The 15,527-nt window shown below is 33.2% G+C and overlaps 2 protein-coding genes across 18 annotated transcripts in view; one reads left to right on the plus strand and one right to left on the minus strand.

Annotated features, from left to right (window-relative positions):
- The window catches only part of LOC106879980 (extracellular sulfatase Sulf-1), a 204,746-nt gene extending 199,342 nt beyond the window's left edge, over positions 1 to 5,404 (plus strand). For all 13 annotated transcript variants that reach the window (XM_052971048.2, XM_089358413.1, XM_052971050.2 and 10 more), the window contains one exon: positions 1,948 to 5,404. In XM_052971048.2, coding sequence (XP_052827008.1) covers positions 1,948 to 2,114 — 167 coding nt within the window. In that variant the 3' untranslated portion in view covers positions 2,115 to 5,404. The remainder of the gene's footprint in view (positions 1 to 1,947) is intronic.
- LOC106880008 (uncharacterized) overlaps positions 1 to 15,527 on the minus strand; it is a 112,521-nt gene that overhangs the window by 7,010 nt on the left and 89,984 nt on the right. For 2 of the 5 annotated variants that reach the window (XR_008265012.2, XR_008265009.2), the window contains exons 23-24: positions 11,939 to 12,218; positions 7,450 to 7,540 (exon numbers count right to left, since the gene is read on the minus strand). Coding sequence is in view for 2 of the 5 variants with exons in the window: in XM_052971053.2 (XP_052827013.1) it covers positions 11,953 to 12,218 (266 nt within the window). In the remaining 3 variants the exon portion in view is untranslated. Of the gene's footprint in view, positions 1 to 6,375; positions 6,514 to 7,449; positions 7,541 to 9,711; positions 12,219 to 15,527 lie in introns of those variants that run through there. The other 3 variants (XR_008265010.2, XM_052971053.2, XM_089358419.1) reach the window with 3 other exon arrangements.

Genomic DNA, 15,527 nt, shown 5'->3' on the forward strand with positions numbered 1-15,527 from the left:
ATACTGGAGATACCCACTGTCATCAGCATGAGGGATAATAACTAAGAAGTTTGAGTACAGTGATTGCCTGGTCACATAGCCAAACTTTTCTACATGTTTTGTGATCTACCCATGGAAATGAGACATCAGCTTACCTGGACAAAAGATCGAAAAAAAAAATCACCTGTGCCAGCGCCACATAAAAAGCACCCAATACACTGTAAGGGGGTTGGCATTAGGAAGGGCATCCAGCCGTAGAAACCATGCCAAAAGAGACAACTGGTGCAGCCCTCCAGCTTTCCATCTCCTATTGAGCCATTCAACCCATGGCAACATGGAGAATTGATGTTAACATAAACCTTTGCATTCATAAGACTGGAGCTTCATCTGGCTTCCATGGCATATAAGTGACCAAGATTACAATGCTCCACCTGCGATGGAACATTGGTTTGTTACAAGGTTAACTTCCCAGCTTTTGCTGGAGCTCATTAACAGATGAGTGGACTCAAGCAAAAAGGGAGTGTTTTACTAGTGGTAGTAATGGCTCCTTTCAGTGTATGAATGTTATTCTTTTATTATAACTTGAACAACAATTATTTTCATTTATTATTTCTATTATTACCAGGTGGTGAGCTTGCAGAATCGTTAGCATGCCAGGTGAAATGCATAGTGGCATTTCATCTATCTTTATGTTCTGAGTTCAAATTCTGCTGAGGTTGACATTGCCTTTCATCCTTTCGGGGTCAATAAATTAAGAACCAGTCAACTACTGGGGTCAATATAATCGACTATGCACCTCCTCACAAATTCCAGGCTTTTTATTATTATTATTCAGAGAGCGCATGGCCTAATAGTTAGAGTGTTGCACTCATGATCGCTAGATCATGATTTCAATTCCTAGACTGGGTGGCGCATTGTGATCTTGAGCAAAACACTTCATCACATGTTGCTCTGCAATCACTTTGACACCTGGCACATGGTATATAGTGCACCTGTATCAGACAATGTCGGTTTGATGGAGAGAGTGAGCTAATGTGTGGCATGAACATTTAATCCCTATAAACAAATCATTTGTGCAGGTCATTCAGCAAAAGCTGAACACTTGTACATTGTCTCCAGTGGGAGAGTTCATTATCATTATTATTATAATTTATTATTATTATTATTACTAAGGCAGTGAGCTGGCAGAATTGTTAACAAACTGGGCAAAAATGCTTGGCAATATTTTATCCATTTTTATGTTCTGAGTTCAAACTCTGCTGGGGTTGACAAACTAAGTACCAGTTGATAAAAATAAGTACGAGTCAATGTAATTAACTAACCTCTTCCCCCTAGATTCCAGGCCTTGTGCCTACAATAGAAAGGAGTGTCATTTCTCCTGAGATATCTATGTCATGCCTCAGGATGTCTGTTCCATCCCATGGCTTAGAGGTTATTATTATTATTAAGGTAGCAAGCCGGAAGAATCATTAGCATGGTAGACAAAATGCTGCTGAGCATTTTATAAATCTTTCCTTTCTGAATTCAGATTCCACTGATGTTGATTTTTGTCTTTCATCCCTTTGAGGTTGTTGAAATAAGTACCAGTTAAGCACTGGGGTTGATGTAATGGACTTTCTCCTTCCTCCTGAAACTGCTAACCTCGTACCAAAATTTGATGCTACTATTATTATTATTATTATTATTATTATTATTATTATTACGGCGGCAAGCTGGCAGAATCGTTAGCACACCAGGTGAAATGCTGAGCGGTATTTCACCTGTTTTTAAGTTCTGAGTTTAAATTCCGCCGAGGTTGACTTTGCCTTTCATCCTTTCAGGGTCGTCCTTTCAGGGTCGATAAAATAAGTACCAGTCATGCACGAGGGCCAATGTAATTGATTTAATCCGTTCCCCCAAATCTGAGGCCTTGTGCTTCCAGTAGAAAGGATTATTATTTATTTATTTATTTTTCAATTTCTTCCCCAGGTCTCAAAAAACCGAAGCAAGAGAACATCGTCAATGAATCTCTGGTTGGAAGAAAAGGTGTTCCACCCAGGTTTACAACATTCACTCCTTATCCATTCTCTAAACAAGATGGATTAGTTTCAAATGTAATTTCTGTAGATAAAAATTTACCCCTTGAACAAGGCTGATAGGAGAAAGGTTTCAGTATAAGGTGGTGCAATTTATTCTATTTTGTTTGTTAGTTAGTTATTTTCCCAACTATTCTTGATGCTTCCCATAAACCATAATTGCCTCTTTTACTCTTGGATTTTCATTTCTAAGACTATAATTGTTTTTTTATGCAATAATTTTTTTTTTTCACTTTTACAGGAGAAAAAATTTCAATTTTTTTTTCTTAATGAAAAATCTTAAAAGATTTCTTCATTGTATATTTTTACAGCATGTCAATATTTCATGTTAAAGAAAGTGGTGTAGACAGCTTATAGTGAGGAGAGCACTGGAACTAGATGCTTTACTGTAAATTTGTTTGCTCCATCACTAATATTGTTTAAAGTTTGAAATCTGAATTTCCACCAGGGCCAACTTTGCCTTTCACCCCTTCTTGAAGGTTGATAAAACAAAGTACCAGTATTAGACTAGAGTCAAATTAATTGAATTTACTTGGAAAAAAAAAAAAAGCAAGAATTTGATATTTCATATAAGGAGAAGGGGACTGGAAACTAATCTTTTAAAGTCACTCTCTTTTACTCATCTGCCATCCATCCATTCATTTATCTAGCTATGTCTCTTTTCTCCTTCCTTCTCCCTTGTCATTAAATATTGTGTTGAAATAATGATTGATCAAAACGGTTTTGTTTGGTATGAAACATTAAGAAAAATCTATTTTTGTTTTTATCAACTTCACTGAAAATCTTTTATTTATTTATTTGTCTTCTTAACCCACTGACTTTTGTTTATATCCATTATAAAGGGTCTTCAAAATTTACTATCTCTATACAAAATATAAGTTACTTCTGTACCAGTTTATATCTTGGCTGTTCACTCAGAAATTTGATATATTCACGGTTACATTCTTGTTAGAAGAAACTATTAGAGTGTGACTCAAGTGACTAAGTTCACCACTTGCTGTTAAATTCGTAGCTGTTTTACTAATTATTCTATCTATAAACTACCATAGCTTTAAAACAAAAATTCAACTTCCTCCTTACATATTGTTTAATTCATATCAAAAATACAATCCTTTTGAGAACCAACCTACTGGAGAATGTTCAAAGTTCATTAATAAAAAAAACTGCTTGTTTTAAAGTGTTTATATACAAATTAAAACTCATCATTTTTATGCAACTTTTGGTTATGTTCCAAACATCAGCTTAATACCAATAAATATTTTGTTAGTAAATCATTCTAGATCCTTTAATTATTTAAAAAAATTAATTATAAAATATTGTCATAGAAGATTTAAATTTTCTTTCCAGCATACAAATAATTACAATTTAGCAACACCTTTCCAGTAAATTCCATAATTATCTGCCTTAGTTTTATATGTTGGATCATAGATTGAAGCTCTAAGAAAAATGAATTATCAAGGAGGAACGTCATCTGTACTCTTTTAAAATTCACAAGACGCTCTTCTTTGTATTCATAATTTTCTGGCTAAAAGTATCTTTCCCAAGAAATTATATTAATTATATAATATCTAGAGAGTAATATCTGATTGTTGTGTTCTTTAATGGCAACAAACAACAGCAATCAGATATACATATTGAATCTGCTAGAACATATTAAGAATGAATAGATGCATTATTGTTTGGATCCACACTGTTCTGCAGGCACCCCATGAATTTTTGTTTGGTAGACATAAACCAGCAAATGATTTGTTTGCTGATTCCTATGAACAAGAGCTAGTGCTCTTGTTAAATTCATTGGTTCAGTGGGGTAGCTTTGACTGATGAGACATAAGGTTGAAACACCAAAGTAATCTCATAGTCCCCTTACACCAGTGAATTGTATGTGCTATGAACACACATTGTCTAAAGGGAGGAGATGTTCCCTCATGCCAAACAACAGTAATCAGACATTCACATTCGAATTTGCCAGAACATAAGAATGAATAGAAATTAAGAAAATGATCTAAATTGAAAATTCCATCAAAAGTTCATGTTAGTTAATATTTCCAAAACCAGTTTATTAATGACAATTATTTTACTAAATTCTTCATTAATTTCAAAATTGATACAAACGCAATGTTTCAACAGAAATATGATAACAAAATGCTTACACAGACTTATGTTCAAAGGTATCCCAGCCATGACTATCCAGTCACTTTTTTATCACAGTAAACCCCAGATTACATCATCCAGTGATGGTAGGGTTTGGTTTCACCCTTTTGCACAAGATTGCTTGAGATTGCTCCTAGTTCTATGATACAAACTTCCTGTTTTTAAAGTGATTTAAATTAAACACTTCCATCAGAATTTCATATTAGTTTATGTTTCAAACAAAGTTATTTTAGTAAATTCTTCATTACTGTCAAGATTAATTGATATGGAGGCAGTGTTTCAAAAGAAATATGATAACAAAAGGGTTAAAGGAAGTTTTAAATTTAAGTACTGTAAAGGTGATGACTGTTTGATCTGAAATCTTCAGATTCTCATTTCAGACTTTAGTTTATCTGACGAGATGTTAAAGAAATTAAGATAGTATCAGCACATGACTGAGGCTATATTAAATTCAATATGGTGGAGAGCTATTAGCTTATAGCTGTGAAGAACTATTCAGATTTATGTTAACAATTTGGTTGCACAAATCATCATACTTAGGAATCCTCAGTAACTCTAAATGTAAAATAATTTTTTTATAACACTAGTATAATTAGTCTAATATTAGTTTGCTTTAAATAGCAAAACTGAAAAAGAGTTTTCTCTCTGATGGTCTGTTCCTCATTACAGTGCATAATGAATGTTTTTAGGTGACAGATTTAAGATTTAAACCAAAATATGATAAAATAAATGAAAAGCAACATCAAAAAATATAATTAAGTCCTAATTACTTAATATCAGTAAGTTCTTTGATCTTTCTATTTTTTCAATGATATATATATATATAGCTTTTTGTTTTAAGGTGTCTGTCAAATGATTATTTGAAGCAACCATGAAGATAATTGCCATATTAATTAATTGCAAGCATTTTCTTCATCAACATTCAGAAGAAGCTTGATGTAAAAAAACAAAAAAATGTTCACAGTGCAATGATAAACTAATTATGTGTATTAATGATAAGTATCTGAAAATATATATATTAGCATCTTTTTGTTCCATTTAACTAATTCCAGCTCCTTGGTTACTTTCAAGGATTATGTAAATAGTCACTTTTAGGATTGCTGTAAAAATAAAATAAAAGATTCTGCATGACAGATAGTGTATTGGGTTAACGCCAGTTTGGAATTAGAAAACTGAACAAAAGAAAAAAAGAAGAAAAATTGAAACCAATTGATTAATAATAGTGAATGCCGAACTATCAAAATGTTATGTAATAGGAAGGCTGCTGATTATTAAATGACGATCTTAAAAATACAAACAAATCAATGATTAGTATGTAATTTGGGGCAAAATGTGGGAGTTTTATAAATATATATACATATATATATTTTTACATATACAAATATGCTGTTGATATTTTTTTTTCTTGGTTTCTCACAGCCAATAATTTTTTATATTATATAAATTTTTTTATTATTATTATAATTATTTTAAAAATTCTGTAAAAATACCATTGTAATTGTTTTTTTTATATTTGTATTTAAATGTGAACTCTACATATCTTTAAAACAAAAGAAATTTAACTTTTTTTTTGCATTGCGATATTGAAAATAAAAATGTGATTTTTTTTTTTTAAGAATTCCATGTAATTTTCATTATTGATGTTTGAAGATCTCTTCTTTTTTTTTTGAGTTGAAAACTACTAAAGATTAATTCAAATGAAATTATTATTTCCAAATGTCTTTGTTTCTTGTTGTTGACGAACTGTGTGAAGGTTGTATAAGAGGTAAATGCTTTAATATACAAATCCTCACAAATAAAATGGTGCTGATGGCTCCATTCAATTTAATGCTTCTTTTTTTAATATCTTTTGTTCCTTTTTTTCAGTAACAAATAATTTTGTTGTTGACTACACTCCCCTTCCCCCCCTGTTTGGTTAACAGATGTATGGATTATATGTTTTGCTTTGTTAGTGGACATGGTCCTGTTTTAAAATAATAAAAGCAACTAATGAAGACTAACTTGTCAAGCATATTCATGTTAACTTAATTGTCAGTTAAATCCAGAGAATATATTGACAAAAAGTCATTTTCATTTTCAGGTTTTCTTCTGATATTTCAAAGTATGGTGTCTGTGTAGATACGTATATGTGTCACCATTATTGCAACGATAGGGGCTAGCATCTTTCCCAATATCACTTCTTGCAGTGCTAAGCCATAAATATTGCATTGTACTTTCTATGCACATTTCTCAGCAGCTTTGTATATTTTGCATTTCAATAACAACTTGAGAAAGCCTCTTCATGTCTGCCTTGGCTCAAGGAGATTTCCTACAGTGAGACAAATACAAATGTTTGCAAGAAAAGTAATATTCCCCCCATGGTCAGGTAAGTTTTCACAGAAGATGGGGGAATATGCACTATCTGTATAATGACAATACTTATTGGCAACAACAATGTGATGCAAAAACAGAAGACATACAAAAATTATACATATATATAGAAAATGAGAAATAATAGGCTTAATATTGCTTTCAAAAGCATAAGTGGTTTCAAGAAAAGTGAAATAGTTTTGACCAGTGAAAGAATGCTGTGGCATTAGTTTTCCCAGAACTTCCTCATGCTTTACAACACTTGCCACATTAAAGTGGTTAATACTAAATTATTTTTTCTTTGTGGATTGATCAACAATAATCACAAACAGTTGACCGGTCTATTGATACCAAGACAATGAAAAATGGGAACTGTGACTGACATTCAGACTTTTTCCAAAAAGATAGTAATAATGAAGGGGTGTTACAAATGATATTAGAAACTGGATTGCAGAATCTGTTCACTGCAAGCTCAGAACTGTTAGAGCTAGAAGTAAAATGTTAAAAGCATAATGTTTGTATTTTATGTAAATGTGCCTGCATTGAATAGACATGGGAGGTGAGATGAAATATTTGATATGGTTAAGCAGTTTGCTTACCAACTTATGGTTATAGATTCAGTACCACATTTGTCTATCTCTATACTAATTGTTGTTCTTTTTTAAAGTGATGTCAAGACTCTAGAGATGACCGAAATACCATAAGCTTTACTGTACCTACAGCTGTTGAGGTGGGAATAACATGACGTTAATGATTCCGATCAAGGGAGAGAAGTCCGAAGTTCAAATTAAATATTGAACAGGAGGTGAATACAATGTTGAATAAATCTGACCTTAGTCTGATAAAGCAACCACTTATGAGAACTTGGATCTAAGATGGCTTAAACAGAAATTACCTTAGGATGTCTTCTAAATGAAGTCTAGTATTTCACTGTTTTGTTTTTAATATCTTTCACTTGGTGTCCACTTTTAAGTGGATAATTCATGCTTCAAATAAAAAAAAAAGGAGAATTTGGTCTGTATTAGAAAGAAATTTGTAATGAAAGTGGTAGAGATGATGACTTAAAAATTACACAGTAATTAATATATGGGTAGTAACATTAACATCAAGAGGACAAAACAACTACACCTTAAAAATTATCGCAGCACTACAGAAGTGAGTTGCCTCCCCTCATTCAGAGTAATTTAGTTATCTCCCATGAAAATATGACTCAAATTACGGGAGATAACTGCGTTCGTTACAGTTGCTACTTTCGAGCTAAGTCTTAAAAATGATTAAAAAGCACACTGAATAGAAATACAAGAGAGCCACATCTGGAATACTTTTTAATCTGTTAGTCTACTCTATTTCTAAAGCATTAAGTCTTTCTTCAATACTTTCATTTGTATTACGTAAGTAAAATTCAGTCTAATTTTCAAGTCTGCAGAGAAGTAGGTGTTGTCTGGTTCTCGGTGGCTGACTTATGACTAAACAACAACTCTATGCTTCAGCAATTCTGAACATGAAAGTAAGTTTCCAAATATCATGGGTCTGCACTATTTTTTCTTGTAGCAACATCAAGGAAGATTAACTGGGAAGATAGCTTTCATGTGCAGCAGATGCACAGGGGCAATAAACACCACAGATACTCAGAAAACAGATTCCATCACATGCCAGGGGGAGAAACCGGAAGTAGTTGATACCTTCTGCTACCTAGGTGACCAAGTCTGTAGTTGGGGTGGATGCTCAGAGAATAGCTACTAGAATAAGAATAGCCTGGGCAAAGTTCGGAAAGCTTCTACCCCTACTGGTGACAAAGGGCCTCTTGCTCAAAGTGAAAGGAAGATTGTACTATGCATGTGTGCGAACTGCCATGCTTCACGACAGTGGAGCATAGGCCATGACTGCTGAAGACATACATAGGCTCGAAAGAAATGAAGCTAGTATGATCTGCTGGATGTATAATGTCAGTGTGCACACACAACAGAGTGTAAGCAGCTCGAGAGAAATGTTGGACATTAGAAGCATCAGATGCGGTGTGCAAGAGAGACATTTGCGTTGGTATGGTCATGTACTATGGATGGATGAGAAGAGCTGTGTGAAGAAGTGTCACTCCCAAACAGTGGGAGGAATCCGGGGTAGAGGGAGACCAAGGAAGACATGGGATGAGGTGGTGAAGCATGATCTTCGAACGTTGGGCCTCACAGAGGCAATGACAAAAGACTGAGACCTCTGAAGATATACTGTGACTGCGAAGACCCGGCAAATAAAGCAAGTTCACAGCTGTATCCTACACCAGTTTCGCATAACCAGCTCACTCAAAAGTACCTTGGATCGTAGGGCAACATGTTGTACTTGAGGAGACCTATTGAGTCAAGTACATCAGCATCAAAATCAAATGGAAATTGTAGCTGTGATCCCTGTGCCGGTGGCACATAAAAAGCAGCATCCGAACGTGGCCGATGCCTGGCCCCTGTGCTGGTGGCATGTAAAAAAAAGCACCCACTACACACTCGGAGTGGTTGGTGTTAGGAAGGGCATCCAGCTGTAGAAACACTGCCAGATCAGACTGGAGCCTGGTGCAGCCTCCTGGCTTCCCAGACCCCTGTCTAACCCATACCAGCATGGAAAACGGATGTTAAACGATGATGATGATGTCTACAAGTAATAGAAACACTGAATTTAAAAATTTTGCCCCAAAGTTGTTATTGGAAAGATAAAGGATAATCTTTTGTACTTCTACAAAGTCAGCCGCTGGACGTCAACGCTTGAGTGTGTTAACACCTAGACAAGTAAGACGTTCAGAGCAATGGAGGGCATTCATCTGGCTGCACATTTCTGGACAACTTCCAGTAGATTGGATATTCTAGACAAGATACTGGTACCAAATGCAAACCATAACTGTAAACATACCATAACCATCATTCAACTACAGTAGTAGTAGAATAATATTCTTAAGGCTGCAATTTACTCACATGCAGCATCTTTCAGAGCTTGTTGCTCATTCAGTTCTTAACCAAATTGAAAACTTAACATTTTTGAAGATGGCTGGTCCCCAGCCATTTTGAAAAGCCATATTTTGACGTTAAAAAAAAATTGAGATTTGATCCAGTAAAAAAAAATTTACATAAGAATTTGTAGCAACATTATAGGACAGTAAGTAATGCCACCAATCAAGTTTAGATCTAAATAACTTTTTATTTTAAAAGCAAAATATATTTATCTTAGCTTCAAGGATAGAAGAAAGCATGGAGAATTTTATAGTTTTGGTCTCATGCAACAAAAATTTGTATCAAAAAAGTTGTGAGGTAAAATATCATGAAAAAAAAAATATAAGGAAGAAAAAAATATTAAAAATTATTTTAAAAACAAACTATATTTTAATTAAGCTTAAATGATAGAGCTCAATTCAAGGAATTTCATGGCATCAATCTCATGCAATGAAGTTTTAAAAGAAAAAAGTTATGAGTGCTTGTTTCTGAATCTTGAGGGTGATAATATAGTTCTATGCTTTTTTATGAATATAGTTCTATAAGGGGACTTTTATATATGTCACCGGTAAGGACATAATTATCAATGATATCGCTAATTGACACATTATTAATTACCATAATAGCATAGCCTGGAAAAAAACATGGATTACAAGGAAAAATGCGAGCAAGAGAAATAATATTCTTAACATTATAAACCTGGAAAATTATAGGACAGGTTATTACACTTGGAAAAGTTCAGGACAACTTATTATATCTCATAAAGTACAGAACAAGAAAATTTTTACTTAAAATATTGCAGCTAAGGATAAAATCTGAATATTAAAAATCATTTGATTTTAATTTACAAATTAACATTATAGTTAAAAAAAGGTACCATCATTTTGTTAAAATACTGGCACACCAGAATACTTTAAAAAATGAGAGCCAGAAGTACCAGTATAGCTAAAATTTTATCCAAAGTAGAAAAGTATATATGGTAGGCAAATTCATTATGTAAAAAAATAGGCATTGGCTCAAGACTAAAAATGTGAAAACTTGGCAATAATTCAAGCAAATTTTACTGTGAATTTGTTATAGGTAGATTTTACTGTAATATATAACTAATTTTTGTATTATTCTATTTATTGTACTAACTAATTATGTACAACTATTTTTTATAACCTATTTTCAAATTTCTGATTATTAATTAATAATTCAAAAACTGAATTTTTTAAAGTGCAAAAAATATTTTGAGTTATTTTTATTAGAAGTAACAAGTAATAACAAATAGAAGTAATAACCTGTAATAAAACTTTTAGTTTTAATATAAGCTAATATTTTCTAAATCTAAATATTTTATTTGAAATTTTATTCTTAGCTGCAATATTTTAAGTAAGAATTTTCTTGTTCTGTACTTTACCAGATGTAATAAGTTGTACTGAACTTTTCCAAGTGTAATAACCTGTCCTGTAATTTTCCAGGTTTATAATGTTAAGAGTATTATTCCTCTTGCTCACATTTTTCCATGTTATATAACTTTGAATAGATAGCCAACACACAGTATATAACATAGAAGCATGGTTGTGCAGTTAAGAATTTCACTTCTCAACTTTGTGATTTCAGAGTTGATTGCATTGAATGGTAGGGAGGTTGAGCAAGTCTCATTGGGACATTAACATGAAGTTTTGATGGGCTGTTTTAATTTAGAACACTTTAAAACAGGAATTTTGTATCATAGAACCAGAATAGCATCAAAAAGGCTTACATGATATTTCAACAAAAGTTTTTAACTTAGATTACTTAAAAACAGTAAGTTTGTATCACATAATCATGGACAAGTTCATGTTAATATAAAAAAAAAAGGGTAAGAGTGACATTTGCTGGATGGAAACTGGAAGCCAAAGAAAGAAACACTGTTTTCCAATGCTTGACTTTATTTAGTGTTTGGTTTAAAGCCACCACCTAACTTTTGGGTATCATGAATTTCCTCAACTCTGTTACAAATATCTGAGCCAAATGCCTAGTCTCAGGATAACTTCTTCACACCTCCCATCACTCTTGGAGGCCCTAAAAGAAGTGTCAAGAATATTAAACCTTCTGACTAAGCCATATCAAAATTTTATGGTTGAGTTTCAAAGCAGAGGTTGCTATAAATATGTAATATATTGGATTCAAGAACTATCTTAAAGATCAAAAGCTTCCTGCATGATTTCACATTTCATAGGTAGTCTGATCTATTTGCCTTCCAAGGTTTTTTTTTTTTTACCTAATATATTTCGTATTCAAATTTTTTTTTATGATGATGATTCCTGAGTTTTATCTATGGTAGCAAAAACATATTACTAAAGTTACCTGTCATAATCAAGCGGTATTAACTGCAAAACATTCAGTTGGTTACCTGTTATCAAAACAATATCAAACAAACCAACATACCAAAATCTAAAAGCTCAGAGATGGATGGTTGTCGAGGGCCGCCTCAGAGTAGAGTTATTCAACCTGTGTGACTGTTTCTTAGAATCTGTTTTTGGTCTGCAGTAATCCATTTCCTGTTTCCATCCTGGGATATAGCTGTTCTTTAACGTCTGCTCAAGGAGTCTTTGCTCTTCAAAAACATTCCGTCCATTAGCCAACCAAAAATGACCAGACTGTAGATTAACATATTTTCCTTCTACACATGTTTTCACACCAATCTTGGAATCAGAAGGGATTTCATCTGAAAAAGGATTAATTAAAAAACTAGAACATTATAATTAAGGTGGCACGCTGAGAGAATCATTGGAATGGTGGCTAAAATGCTTAGCAGCATTGCTTCTGATTCTTTATATTCTGAGCTGAAAACCTACCCAGGTCATCTTTTATCTTTTTGGGGGCTGGCATAATTGACTGGTTTTGTGTCAAAATTTGAAACATTATTATTATTGGCAGAATTGTGAGAGTGTTGGACAAAATTTTTTGTGGTATTTGTTCCAGCTCTGTACATTCTGAGTTCAAAATACTGCCAAGATTAACTTTGCCTTTCATCCTTTCAGGATTGATAGAATAAAGCATCGGTCAAATGGTGGAGATGATTTAACCAACCAATGTTCCTGCTTCAAATTTTTGTCTTTTTAACCAAATTAGAAACAATTATTATTTTTATTGGCAGAATCATTAAGTTATCAGGCAAAATGCTTTGCAGTATTTACTCTGATGCTTTACATTCTGAAATCAAATTCTGCTGAGGTCAACTTTGCTCTTCAATTGCTTGATAGTTCTGTTTGAAAAAAAAAATACATACAAATATGTAAAAGTAAAACCACTAAAACTCTGACAAACAGATTTATTTACCTTTAACCTTTGTCTACTGAGTGCCTGATCAAACAGCTAAAAATTGATTTAATATAACTATGCTACACATCTTGCAAAAACATACAACAGTTTGTATCTGCTGGAAGTGAAATGAAAGATAAATTTCCCCAGGATATAATTCCGAATTAAGTATTCTGGTTATCAATTTTTCACAGGAAATTATCAATGAACCAGAGTGTTACCTGTCAATTGATGTGTAAGTTTGGAAATATATTTTTGCCACGATGGATAACATCAGGAATTATGACATGAATACAATAATTATAATTTAATTTTTTAAATCAAATTTCTTGGTGCTTATACAAATTAATGAAACGAATATTAATTCTCGAAATAAAATCTTTATTACCTTAAAATTAGATAAACCAAATTTCTCATGTGTAACTCCTCCCATAACTAGTGTCATTTACTCCCTCTCCACCTCCTCCTTCCATCTCAATGATTCTTTCTCTCTTGTTGTGCATTTGTGTGTGAGAGAAGAGAAAGAGAAAGGTGTAAAATTCCTTTACTCATTGCATTCATCCTGCACCTGTTATGTTAACTCTCTCTTTTACTTTCTCTCTCCTCTCATCCTCTATCATATAAAACATAACCAACCAACCATAAGTCAACATTTTTGGCTATTAATATTTACATAGAGAGACCTGAAAGTTTGAAAACTTTTAGTTTTTGATCCAATTCTTGAAAATCAATAATAAAAAAAAAATGTAAATTTATTTATTTGTTTGTTTGTTTAGCCCTTTTGATACCAACCAGTCTGAAATTGTCCCTAGTTTTATGATATAAACATCATTTTAAGAAAATCTAAATGATGCCTATTTTTTTTTTACTAGTTTCTATTGAAATACAATGCATTTGTTTAAATTAATTTTGAAAATAAGAAAGAATTTAGTAAAACAATCATTTTAAGCTGGTGTTTGGAGCATAAATTTTGATGGAGGATTTTAATTCAAATTATTTTGAAACAGAAAGTTTGTTATAATAGAATGCAATCAAAAGGGTTAAAATCTTCCATCTGTGTTCCACGTTAATTCATATTTCGTTCACTGGCTTAATAATGACAAAATTATTTTATAAAATTTTTATAATTTTCAAAATTAATTGAAACAAAATAAAGTAACAAAAGTGTTAAATGAAGAAAAAGTACAGTTGAGAATGTAGACCCTAGAGTACAAAAAGATGGCCACAAATATAACACAGTTTTTTGTTTTCAACTGGAGGAAAATGCTTCTACCACCGTTGCAAGTTCTCTGAGACCTGGGAGACTGACTGTAGGAAATGCTACCCTCATCAGCAGCAAGTTAACAGCTGCAGAAAAAAATAAGCTACTGTACTCATGGCTAACTCTCTCCTTACAGACAGCACCCCTGTACAACATGGTGTGTATAGCTCTCACAAGCCTTTCATCTACACTTCCTCAAAGACTATCAGACCACAGAACAAGGGACTCTATACTTGGCATTTATTAACCTGGAGAAAGTCTTCAACAAAGGATTACTTTTAACTAAATACTTCTCCTGCAGCTGTCTTAAGAAGGATATGGCATCAATGGTACAATACCAAACTGCATTGCATATATTCTAACTCTCTTTCTAATTAATTGAACAATAACTCTTACTGTAATTTTCGTGAACTGGTCTAGCAATTAATACCTCTGTAATTACTTGTAAGGCCATCCTTTATCCTCATAACATTTGACTATATTGCTGCTACCCCAGTCATTGGGTATAGCACCTTCCTGCACAATCTGATTAACTATATGGGTGACTTAGACTATACCCTACTCTGCCAGATAGTTTAAGCATCCCAGCAGTGATTCTTGATAAACCAGGGCCTTCCCTTGCTTTCATATCACTGATTCCCTTGTTTACCATATTGCTGTCAACTAGGATAGCTAGTGCCTCTGTTGGGTTTGCACTGGGGAAAAGCCTTTTACTCCTCCTAAGCATTTTCCATGCTTAATAGTCTTTCATAGCAGCACTTCTCTGCCTCTGTCTTTTAAGAATCACTAAATGCAAGTACAATTACGCATCTGCACACACATCTCACCCACAACATCTCATGAGCCTGGCATGCATACATACATAGGTATATACATACATACATTGTATACATGTGTGTGTGTGTGTGTGTATATATATATATATATATATATATATATATATATATATATATATATAATCATCAGTTAATGTCCGTTTTCCAATGTTTCCAGTATTCTCAAGTCCTCTGCATTCAAGGCCCATGTCTTACTATCATGCAACGTTGCAGTTCTAACACAAGTGTTATACAATCTGCTTTTCATTCTAAGGGAACAGATCTTAGTTGTGAGCTCCTGTTCTTATTCTGGCCACTATACTTTCAGGGCAACCACATTCCTTGCTAATTACATCTCCTAGGTAACAGAAGCCATCCAGGCATCCAAGAGAAATTATTTCCAATAGGTTTATAACATGTCCTGTTCCAGTGCATCCATCACCTATAAAGCTTACATTCTCAGTCTGCCTGGGTTTCCACTATGTTTCTTGTGTCTTGGTACCTTACGTCATCAGGCACAACATATGGTGTTTATGCCTACTCCTTTTCTGAATATCAAACAAAGCCATTTCCCTGAAAGTATCATGGGTTCTGTCTTTCTTTCTAACTAAATTCTTCATCACTGCTAGGTTATTTA

This window comes from Octopus bimaculoides, chromosome 10 (assembly GCF_046866305.1).
Source record: "Octopus bimaculoides isolate indiv1 chromosome 10, ASM4686630v1, whole genome shotgun sequence".
Classification (NCBI taxonomy): Eukaryota; Metazoa; Mollusca; class Cephalopoda; order Octopoda; family Octopodidae; genus Octopus; species Octopus bimaculoides.